Source organism: Centruroides vittatus, unplaced genomic scaffold (assembly GCF_030686945.1).
Source record: "Centruroides vittatus isolate TY-2023 unplaced genomic scaffold, ASM3068694v2 contig_620, whole genome shotgun sequence".
Classification (NCBI taxonomy): domain Eukaryota; kingdom Metazoa; phylum Arthropoda; class Arachnida; order Scorpiones; family Buthidae; genus Centruroides; species Centruroides vittatus.
Genome location: NW_027122381.1, coordinates 1,849,179 through 1,861,853, shown reverse-complemented (window position 1 = coordinate 1,861,853; position 12,675 = coordinate 1,849,179). Strand labels below are relative to the sequence as shown.

The 12,675-nt window shown below is 36.6% G+C and overlaps 1 protein-coding gene across 1 annotated transcript; it reads right to left on the bottom strand.

Annotated features, from left to right (window-relative positions):
- Nucleotides 1-258: 258 nt before the first annotated feature.
- Nucleotides 259-12,216, bottom strand: LOC136979430 (soluble guanylate cyclase 89Da-like). The gene is made up of 9 exons (XM_067275411.1): nt 11,150-12,216; nt 9,220-9,389; nt 8,158-8,287; nt 7,212-7,358; nt 1,626-1,772; nt 1,398-1,554; nt 1,214-1,323; nt 1,059-1,148; nt 259-810 (listed from the first exon to the last, which is right to left on the bottom strand). Exons 1-9 carry the CDS (start codon nt 11,954-11,956, stop codon nt 742-744), a joined length of 1,827 nt encoding a protein of 608 aa, XP_067131512.1. The 5' UTR covers nt 11,957-12,216; the 3' UTR covers nt 259-741.
- Between the last annotated feature and the right edge of the window lie 459 nt (nt 12,217-12,675).

Genomic DNA, 12,675 nt, shown 5'->3' with positions numbered 1-12,675 from the left:
TTAACACGTACTAATAAATATTCATTTATTAGTTTACCATTCGTTATAATCCAATCGTAATTGATTCGTATTACAAACGTTGCATTAAAAATATTTTTGTGGTCATTAATATCTATGTACAATTTTGTATTTATTGCAAATTATATTCGTGGGTTGTGTAATATTTTCCATTCATCTGTTGAATGGCGCTGTTTTAACTTTACATTCGTCTACTTTCGGAAGTTTTAATAGTGTTTTACAATAAAAAAAGTTCTAAAATCGAACTAAAGCTTTTATTTCACATAAAAATACTGTACAATTTTAAGAGAATTTCGCTTGCAAACATTTTTTAAACTCCGATGTTTATTTTATGCAATTTACTTAAACAATGAAAATAATAATTATATTTATTTCACAAAACTTTATTTCGGATATTAACAAACGCGCGTGTGTAATTTAAAAAGCCACAAGTTGGCAACAACGATACCAATGCCAATCCGCCAAGACGTAACTTAGTTTATTACAACAATCACCAGATGGCATTAAAGAAGCGTATAAAATATTTTTAATCGTTAAAACACTGCACAAGTTTTGTTTGTTGACGTACATTTATGGCACGAGTTTTGCATTAATTTAATTTTTTTTACTTTTATTCTTTTTATATTTAACAATAAGATTTATATAAATATATTTATTTTATTTACATGGACATCGTTAATAAAATAATTTTTTAAGACGATGCGGGAATATAGGCCCTTCCGTTCAACTCGTAACGCTTTCTCCATCTGTTTGTAATCCGACTAACCAATAAGTATTCATTTTTCCTTTCCCCTGTAAAACGTTACATTTGTTATTACGCAACTTTTTATAATTACCATTTATGCAAATTAGGCCAGATGGCGGCGCGGTAAGACGTTAGCCATCCGGATTCGAATCCGATCGGACTGCACCATCCACGAGGATCGGAGCTTATCCGGCTAATAGACCCCATCGCGGGTGGGACCCTTCCGTAATGGGCAAAAACGTGGACGTCGTGAATTGGCGCCCGACGCTAATTAATCAATTTGTGCCAAACTTACCTTAACGTCGATGGTGCCTCTAAATTCCCATTTATACGCACTTCCTATCAACTGCTTCTGACAGGGTTCGCTGATATGTATTTTCCCTGCCTAAAGACAATTTATATCTGAAAATTAATTTCCAATTGCTCCAATTCTGCAAAATGTTCGCCTACCTTTCCGTGACTTTGCATTCTGGCAGCGGTATTCACGGTATCGCCAAATAAACAATATCTCAACATCTTCCTTCCCACCACTCCGGCTGCAACGGGTCCGGTGTGCATCCCTATAATAGATATCAAACAAATATACGGGCGCTACAAAGTTTTTATTTTGCAAATGTTTTAAAACGGTACGTACCTATCCTCACCATAACTTTCTGCTCTCTGTATCTACCTTCCATCTTCTCTACTTCTCGTAATATACTCAGAGCCGCTCCAGCAACATTCTGAGCGTGATCGGGCCTCCTCTCGGGCGCACCACTGACTAACATGTACACTTGACCTACCGTTTCTACCTGAAAGAAGTGTTTTATTTAAATATTCTAGAAAATTTGGGCTTATATTTGAGCAATCTTCTAGTTTTTACCTTATACACAAGGTGATGATCGATCACTCGATCGCACAGGGTGTAAACGTCGTTGACGCATTGAACCGCTTGCATTGCCGTAAGTTGGGCGCACAAATCACCAAAATCAACGACTTCGCTAAATAAAACTGTCACTTCGTCGAATGACTAGGAAACAACAGCAAAAAATATTGATAACGATACATTTTATTGTAAAATTTGCTGTAGAAATAAGTAAAATAATCGAAAATAAGTGTAAGAATGTCTTTACTTCGACAAGCGAAGAAATAATTCTCGCGCTCTTCTTCCATCACAGAAGAAAACAAATAAACCTACTTAAAACTTGGTAAAATGAGTAAATTAATCCATTAAAAACTAATTTAATTTAATATTTTCAATTTAAAAATTATTAACTTTAAAAAATTGTCTACAAAAATCAATAATTTTTTACAATAAATTTTAAGCTCATTCAATGCAGTTTTCAAGCGAATTTGCATTGCATTTACTGTTTTAAGGCTGAAAAGAACCGCTAAAAATGTAGATAATGAGATCTAGAAAGTGGATAAACACATTACTCAGAGAAATGTTTGCATCTGGCAATACGATGTCGAGAGAATTGTTAATGGAGGTCGACTTCACTGCAATAATTAATTTATATAAAAGTAGCATTTAGACAGTATAGAACATCCCGCTGGTTCGAGATACCATTTTCTTCAAAAATAATACGTTTGCCTAACTTTTACATTATATATAAAACGTTTTTATTAATTTTTTCATATCATTTCAGCATAAAATTAAACTGAGATGTGCAACATATCGATTTTTCGGGTGTTAGAACTACGTACTACTCGCGGATAAACCAAATATTTAAATGAAACTACGATGGTGACGAAGAATGCGGTATGTAAACATGTATTTGCCGGCCGAAATTTATTGTTTAGTATAAAAATTCGAAAGCATCCAAAAAAAAGTACTTTTTAATTTTGTAAATCTTTCATAACTGATATTTTATTGTTATTTTTAAAATATCCATTTAGATACGAGCATTTGTTTCTTAGCCATTATTAGGCTATAATTAATTACTCAAAAATGGAGGAAAAAATTCGATAAAGGATTTAGTCTTTTTTAACAAATACTTTTAGCGATAAAAAACGAGCTTCCGTCGACGTTTTTTCGGCCAAGGTCTTTTATTACACACTACGATTAAGTGTTTTTCTATCGGGTTTCCAGGCGCCAAATCAAGAAAAATTGCTCTCCTTCCTTATATTTATCCTCTCCATTTTTTTTCTCTCACTCGTCCAAGGACGTTTGTCTCTTCATTTACATAAAAACTAAGTAGACAAAAAATAAACCTAACAACTGCACTTAGCACCATTCCACAAAAACCAACTTTAACGAGGTTAAACAGTTTCAAAAAAGAATGGCGGAAGAGTCTAATAATAGAATTTCAGATAAATTCTATCTGTCCAATGCTGACTCATCTCGTATATAAAGCTTTATTTCGGTAACTAACGAGTTAATTGAGTTATAAAAAGTCACCTCTCGAAGCAAGGAGAAGAGAATCGTTAGAAAATTTTAAATAAACAAGCGGCAAAATCTAAAGGTGCGCTATTGATAAATGCATAATAATCCGTTTTGTACTCCTCCATATATTATCTAATAAGAATAAACAGTTAAATATAAATAAATCTCCGAATCTCTTTGAAAAAAAAGAACGTTTTAAATTTGTATCGAGGAGATAAACAACTCGGCAAATTGGTCTAATTTAAGAATAAATGAAACTTTTCATCCGTCAGTTATATACTTATTCGGGTTAGCCTTTTACGGGTTATATTCTACGCCGTTATTACGCTATACTGCCACGTAATTGCCAATAACACTGGGAATTTTATGAATTATAAAAATGTAAATGGCTTCCTAAAGGGATATGTAAATTTACAAGAGAATTCTTCTTAGCAAGAAGGAACAAGTGGAATTTGATGTAGACGATCGATAAGAATAGCTATTTGTTAGATCGGTATCGCCGAAAGTCGCTTCAGAAAAATCCAAGAAGCAGGAATGTTGTTACGTCAAGAATTTTGTAAGAAAGAAAGAAATTCTCGTTTCAATGCGAACATTTTTACCACTAATCGGAAGAACTGTAATAAAATCTTTGAAAGCGAATTACTAACGTTCGGGAAAGAATATAGAATGAGATTTGCGTATAACAGACTGAAAAGTAACTTGTTACGTTGATATTTAGAATATTTGAATATACTTTCGGGGTTAAACATTTCATCGAGTTAAAGTTCCCTCGCTAATATTGCTTTAACGTTCGACCAACTTATTACACGACTTTAAGGCACAAAGTATAGCTCGCAGCTTTCTTCTGTGATATGCTGGTTTTCCCGATTTATTATCGTGGCGACATTACTTCGTCCAAAGCTTCCGCTATTCTTATGCCACAGCTTTCGAAAGTTTCTTTGATGTTTTCGTCGTGGTTCCACCAAATTTTTAGGAGATTTCAAGTATTTTTCAATCATCGATAACGTCGATAGAATAGTTTTCTTGATAATTCTATATTCGCCCGACACTCGCTTGATAACCGATCGCCCATATGTTAAAATTGTAAAAATGAGTTACGATTTTATACTCGATGTTTAAATAAAACCTTCAAAAGGGCAAATGGGCAACAGTCGGCTCTCGAACCAGCTATTAAACACAGACAGACTCTTCTGGAGTGTTTGGTAACTCGATGTGGCTATTCTCTCTGGTTGTAACGAAACGCGAGTCCGAAATGATCCAACAAATTTACTCAAAATTTTAGACGTCCATAGTACTGGTCGTAGTCACTAACTACTTTAAGTTTCGTCCAAATCGGTTCATCGGTGGTGGAGATATTCGGGGTCAAAGTTGGCGCTTTAACGTTACGCGTGTGGCTGAGCTACGCTAAAGCGCTCTATGGTGTTCCTATATAGTAACGAAGATAAATAAACTTTACGTCTCGAGTTCTTTATTTATAAATACGAATTAATATTTTTACGCATTACATCTGTACTAATGCGCAATACATCAAAATCTTATGAAATTTCCTTATTTTTCTTGTTAAGAAGAAGATTAACACAAAATGAAATTTTGATTTGTGTTAAGAAAACAAATTGTAACTCCAACTTATTTATTTATTTGACGTGTCGTCTGTATATTTACTAACTGAGACAGCTTATTTTTAATATTTAAACTTTAAAAAATAAAATATCCTTACGGATACCGCCGCGTGTTTATATAACCCCTCATTTTCTCATACAATTTTCAATGATTCTGTATCAAGAATTTCGTTTCCTATACACGAAGATGTCCAATGTCATACATATAATACCGAAAAGGAATGCAAAATATAGAAAACAATAGAATTTTCCATCATTATCTCGTGAATTATTTCTTAAATTAGCATCCCAAAACAAGACGAAGCCAACTGTGCAGAAGAATTCCTCCTTCGGATATAATGAGATTTGGACATAAATAAAAATTAAATTAACATATTCCTAGCTTTGACCTCCATCCGCATTACCTTCTTAAATTAATTCAAGCATATTTACTTGTTACAACACTGTTTATTAAAAGAATCTAAAAGTTACACTGATGTCTGGAGTTTACGTTTTACCATTATTTTTTAAAAAATTTAAATGGTATTTTCTTGAATTTCAATCCTCATTTTTCTTATTTAATCAGAGTTGTTCCAAATATATTATCAGAAAAATTCAGAAATTATCTTTAAGCTTCACTGCCGAGCGCATCACCAAAGTGTGAAACTAAGCAAAAAATAATGCACAAACGAATGTCGAAAATTTTATTCCTAATCGTGAAATTTCCCTCTTAAATAAATTATTTTTCGTCCATGTGTAAAAATAAGCAAACACGCGATCCTCCCTCTTGGAGTTGTCTATAAACGTGAAAAATGTGCACGTGTGACAACGTAGTGTCAAACACGCCCCGAACCCGTGATGTAAGAGGTCTGTTTACTTAATTAAAATTCCTTTCCTCCAATTAGGACAGCCAACACCTACAATAACACTACTAATGGCGAAATCAGACTCCCCGCTCGCACTCGGGAATCTTTATTGGTCATCCGCTTTGATGTTTCGTAAATCTCCGAATATCTAATGTAAAACTTAAGAAAAAAACTGAAAAAATTATTATTAAAATTCAAATAAATTTTCCCTCATTTTTAAAATTTTAAGAATACAACTTCTTTTTAATGGCATTTGCAGCCATTTGTGTACATACCAATTACCAGAGGGCGCTATTATCAGCGCTCATTTTAATTTCTTTACGTAAAACGTCATTTTGATAAAATAGTGATTAATTTCGATTATCTTCATTAGATGGCGCAGACTAATTTTACCAGTAAAACAATATAAACAAAATATTGTACAAATGTACAATGTATAGATTATAAAATATAAAATTTATTATAAATCTTTAGTTTCAAAAAAATTCGCCAGGTGTCTCTCGGCAATATTAACCAATCGGCGATCATTAACGTCGAATTCAAATTAGCGCGTTCTAATTGGCTATCATTCGTTTAGTTCGATTTATAATTAAAAGTTGAAACTCGACGTCAAAATGTTTTAATGACGCAAATTTGTTAATTAAAACTTAAAGAATGTCGCTTCTTTAAGAAAATTCGAAACACTCTTATGATTTTTGGTGTTTTCTTCATCGAAATGGTCTCCTTAATAGAAACAATGAGTGAAATCAGTAGAAAATGAGACAGTAGATTGTCTAGATTCATTTCCTGTATTGAGGATCCATTTTCACCTCCATCTAATATCCTCCTTCCGACTTTCCTCTCTACATTTCCTCCCTGACGCTTCTCTCGCACCGACAAATCCCGATATAGTAGTTGCTACCGGTTAAGCCTACTGCGCAAACGAAACGAGAGAAACAAAACTTGAAAAAATTTCCTTTTAAGAAATAAAAAAAACTCGATATTTTAGCATCGTCTTTCGCATGAGAATGAATTTACACGCTTCCGTTTGCGTAATAACGCTCCTTAAAAAACCCGATAGTGACGAAAAAGGCGACGTCACTTCGCGGCATCGGTTCTAATCCTCTTTTCGGAAATGACGTCTGATCGATAAACCGGAAGTGGCTCTGTCGGCTCGACCGCATCGACCTACGGGCGCCGACTTTAATCTCGGTGAGAACGAACTTGACGAGAATTTGAAGAAAAACTCGGTAGACGAGAGATAAGAGAGTCAGACATTTGCATTTAGGTCGACCTTCCCGACATTTGTGCATAATTAATTCTTAATGAGGACATTATAAGCGGGTGGATAAAAGAAAAAAAAAAAAAGAAATAATAAAGCGGATATCGGTGACATTTCATTTCGTCTTATGTTTCAATTTTTATTTTCGTTTTTCATAAATTAATCTTAAGATCCCACCGCTCAATCCTTATAATTGTGTATTTCTCTATTTAAACTCTGTTTCTCAGAAACCAAAACTCGATTGTTCCAATTCTCTTTTTACTGAGGATTTATCCTCTAACGAAAGGATCATCATCCCTTCTTAGAAGGTAGAAATTTCTACGAAAGATAACAGAAAAACTATTACGAAAATGCTCACCTCGCAGGTGTTAATGGGGTCGACACCGTTTCTGAGACGTTCCGCTACAGCTTTGGGGATCATAGAATAGAGTAAATCATCTCCTTTCTGTTTCCACTGGTCCAGCATCTGAAGATTTTGTTCCAATTTCTTGCTTCGTTGTTCTTGCTGCAATAATTAAACCCAAAATTCAATACTCGTATTAAATAATTTTCGTTGTCTTATCGAAGTTAAAATAAATCAAGATCTTCTAGAGATGTTTAAAAAAATCGTCTGTCCGTCACGCTTAATTCTCGACACCTATTCTTCATGGAGAAAAACGACCGATTACCTCACGTTCTTGCGTACGTTAACTTTTCTGGAAATCTGAAAATAATACGTCTTGAACTCTACTTGGCGCGTCATAATTTAATTTAAAACAGCTAAAATTAGGGCGTAACCATTCGTAGATGATATACATTTATATCAGCTGCATCTACAAACGTCAAAAAATTTTAATTGCATGTTTGTATCGAATTGCTCTGCGACGGCGCGCGCCAGATCGAGCGACACGAAACGACCAGACGCGACATAAACAAGAAAATGAAGCACAGGGCATAAACAAACAAATTTCCCATTTCAAACGCGAAAACGAAACACTTGCTTCGTCTTAATTGCAAATTGTTTCGACAAATCTGGTAAAAAATCTTTTTCTTTTTCGAGTTTTTGTAGCGGATATAAAATTCTTTTGTCCTTCGTTTGTCAAAAAAAGAGGACCAAAAAAAAAGTTGGCAGGATTCGAGAAGCGAAAATTCTGTGTGACCACATGGCAATCGACAACAAGGACAATGGGACACGTGACGACATCTAATATTAGCTCCATTGATCAGCTGACACGCTGGATATACGATGACATACGACAGGCGCTTTCCGTCCCCTCCCACCGAAAACGGAATTTATTTGGGCGCCGTTCGACAATAGAATTTACCTTTTCGTAAGACACTTCCAAACGTGCGCCGTGTTGCCATCCCGCCAAGACGATTTCCCTGCTTCCGTCGTGAATGCACAAATCGGTCAGATAAAGGCCCACTTCTTGCATCTCTTGAAGACCGCTCAATCTGTAAAAGTCACAAAAATTCCTTTTAGTTTTTCTATTTGTCGTCGCCGGTATTTAATTGTAAGCGACGTAGAAGGTTAACGTCATTAAACCAAACGTCCGGTGTTACGTCAGCTACTTTTATTTCTATTTCTAACGGTCGTTAAGTCTAGACATTTTTAAAATTCTACCGTTGTCATCAATAATAGAGTTAAGAGGTCGGTTTAACACCCAACATTCTGAAAGGGCGTATTAAACCTAAGAATCCGAACTTGTACGGGGTATCTTCTTCTCCTTGTAAACACGACCCTGGTTCGAATCCTATCCGAAATTTCCTAATTTTAACTACTTGAGAATTAGATCCTAACCCTTCCGGTGGACTCTCCCGCAAACACAAAACTGAGCCACGTAATAATCGCATGCCACTCCCGCAGTGGTGTTTTTTAACCAAATCAAATCGAACGTAACGAGTGCGTATCGCATCTCGACATTGAATACGAAAGACGTTACGCAAGATAACAAAAAAGTGTGTATAATCCTACACATTTCCTCTATCCGGACACCAACTGAGAGTGAACCTGTTACCATTTATGAAAAAAAATAAACTCAAGCAATGTAATCGTACACGGAAAAGATCTACGAACCTACGTAGGCGCCATTTTTTTTAATTCTTCGAGTCTATGTGAGAAATTTCATATTTTAATACTAAAAATCTTTGTTCTCGATGCATACCGATCGACTGTATAGAAGTTATATTACAGCTTACATTTACACGGTTATATCAGTAGATGGTATTATTTGGAAGCGTAAATCTCGTGTTTTATACACGATACAAACTGTACTGTATTTCATTACGTAGTGTTTTAATTTGTTCCGTGGAAAAGCAGGCAAACTTCAGCTTAATTAGTAAAGCGGTTCACCATTCATTAAATTAATTAGTAGGAGCATACTTACAAGGGCACGCAGAGATAAATAATGGCATCCCACTCGTTAATGTAAAGCATTTGACCCTTGAGGAGGAGATTTCTGGTGGAGGCACTGTTTCTCCTATCTTCGGCCAGCAACTTGACGTAGAAGGAGTTGAAGCATTCCATTTCCACCACTACTTTTTGTAGGATGAAGAGCTGAAAGCAGAAAATGCATCGCGTTTGTAAATCTCTTTGGGTTATTCCGGCAATTAGTCTCTAAGAGATTATTTATCGCAGGGTAATCCGGAAAATTTCCCTCCGGAATGAATGATAGATGGTTCGATTAACGTAATAAATGCTTGAAGACAAATCGAGGTCGCGAGCCCCGTTCACGTGCACCGAGTGATGGATGAGAATCTCCGAAAACGTCGAAGTTTCTTTCGTTTCGTGTATAACGCCCGATTTGTAGGCCAAGCGCCGAAAAATTTTTAAAGTTTTTCACCGTAAATATATTTTGGGATCTTCTACGAATGTATAAACCGCCACAAACAGAAATTTCGTGGATCCACAAGTAGGTTTGGCAGACGGCTCCCAAATTTTCAGAAATTGCAAGAAAAAAAAGAGCCTAATTCAACAAAAGCCGCCGAATTCGGACCCGGTCAGTGTATGGATTTAAATATTTATTATAATTAATTTAAATCTAACGTTAAGAGCGGCGAATTTTAATTTTCGGAGATGCTCGAAAGGGTAATAATGAACTTAGTGTAAGAAGAATAAATGAATCGAGTGTGTTCGAGGAGGAGGGCTTTCGGTGAATCGTCCGATCGCGACTTCTTCAGATAATATTTCAATCAAAACACGAATTGTGCTCCCACCAGATGCTTTAATAAACGTTCAAGGATAGATAGGATCAATCTCCCTCCCTTAATTCCGCATTATTCTAGTCTTTTTTAAAGTGTTTCCGACGCTTTTACGCACTGTCGTCGCGTGTTAAGGGAACAAATTGCCTTGTATATTTTCCAGATAACCGACGTTAATCGTCACCGCGCGACAGAAAATACTTTTTTACGCTATTTTTTACGTGCGAAGTGTAAATTTACAACTTTTCGAAGCGATAAATTTACGTGTCACTCGTAGGAAATTTGTCTACTCTTGTAGGAGATTTATATCTATAAATTAAGTGGACGATAGAAAAAAATGGAGCCCGGTTATAATTAAGTGGTGCTGTCGACCGAGCATATGTAATGATGTCGACAATCCTCGGGCGAAGGACTTCTTTACTCGTGTTTCTCTCGACTTTTTTAATATTTATTCGTGTAAAACGATCGACGAGTGAATAAAATAGTGCTTGAGATTGGGGAGCGCTCTGACGACTCTCAATTGTTCTTCGAAAGATTAAAGGATGTAGATTCTGCTCCAAATGTCTGTTCCTCTTCCCGCCAGCACCATATTTTAAAAATATTAAGAATTACAACGGTTAAAAGTTACGATTTTTTACTTTTATATTAATTTTAAATCTCTTAAACAACAGGTAATTTCTGTATAAAGACGGGTTGGATTTTCGTTGGCGTACAGTACAGATAGACGTATCGAGGTATATGCCAATTTTAAGCAGGCAGCAGCCTTATCTGTTCCGTTTTTGTTTCCCGAGGAAGCGTAACTTGGCATCCTGTTTTCAGACAAGATTTCCCCTTTCTTTTGATATTTAGCTTTAGTGGAGAGGCGTCATCGAACGTTCCTCTCGATAATAATCAAGTAAATGGGTTCCACCCCTAATGACGTCCCGATTGGGACACGAAAATAAATAAATTATGTCTTAACAATAAAAACGCAATTAACGTCACAACCAGTTAGAAACCGAGTGACGATTTTTCATCGCAGAAGCTGCCATTTATGTAATTAAGTAAAAAATTACGACTTTAAATTAGGAAAGGATTCGTTCCGAGTGGGGGATTTACAGCTTTCGAGTGTCTTACCTGATCCCAAACGAGAGGAACTCGGGGCCTGTGCATCATGAAGTACTTCTTTACGGGTTTGTTTGCCATTTCTTCTCTTCCGAACAACTCCATTAACTTGACTCCCACTTGTAGAATGGTCAAAGTTTTGTCGAATGCCAAGGCGAATGGGAAAAGTCGGAAGAGGTATAAACCGGAAAGAGTCTGAATTCCCGTCAGCTGCTGCAAGTTTTCCTTCACTAATTGGTCTTCTCGATAGGGGAAATTATCAAAAATTAACTCGTAGATCACGTGACAGCCCGTCCCGTTGTTATCGGGGCCGTTTCTCAGAATGGATACTTTCAAGTTCAGGTCGTAGAAGGTCTTGGCGATCTGCACCAATTGTCCTACGACGTACTCGGCGAATCCCACCCTCTTGGATCTGTAGTGAAGTACGACACCCATCACGCTCTCGCTCTCTACGTAGAAGGAAGGGCTCTGCATCTTGGGATAGCCGAAGCGTATCTGATGGTGAAGATTATCGATTCCGTGTAAGAAATCGCGAAAATGGCGCCCCGAAGCCCTGATCAGGGTGTCGTATCCGTAATGGCTGAAGAAACGCACGAAACATTTACCGAAGAAGCGCAGGAAAGCCGCATTCTTCTCGTTGATGGGTATGTGACGGCAACAGGCGGATGCCAGATCAATCATCAATTTGTCGGGATAGGTCTGGTGAGTGGTGAAGACCACGTTCTTGTATCCCGCTTCTTCCAACACCCGACTCCAGGCCACGTCACCGTACTCGCTCCTGAGGTAGTGCTGAACGCTCTCTAACAGCATCCCGTACATCTTCAAAGAGTCCCACTCGACGTGTCCATCTCGTTACATAGATTCCGACTGAAAGGTAGACCTACGGGGGTAAGTGTCAAAGCGGACCGGCCAATGGGAATGCGTGCAGTCAAGGGCGTTGCTACGGGTAACGTTCGCTCCCCATTCATCCCACGTGACGACTGAAACTTTCCTATCTGGACGTTACTTTTATTTACGTCTCCAAACGTAAGTGTTTTTCGGTTAGGTCCGTACAACCTTACTCATAATCGTTAATTACATTCTATTTTTAAAAATTACTTAATTAGCGTTTAGGCAAAGCGTCGTTTAAATTAAGTACTTAAACCGTATTTATATAACAGTATCTGCTGTAAAATCGCGTTACGGTAGTGTGCAGAAGTCGTCATCCTCGATAGAACGGGGTGATATTTGCTCTTCGTCTTTGTAGTCACGTGGAAACGGATGATGAATCGATTACGTAACAAAATTTGTTTACGCAAATTTAAACTTTTACACGCGTTAATTACCGTCACTCGAAACGGTAACGTCATTATCGCACGATTGTCTGCCCCTTCCCGCTTAATTAATAATAAAATCGAGGGTAAAAGAGACGCATGTTTTATTTTTAGTCTCAAAATAGCATAAACCGGTGTTTAAATCGACGTTTCTTTAGTTAAAAGCAAGAAATTTGATTTATTTTATAGAAAAAAAATGAAAATCGAAAGATAAATGAAACGAGT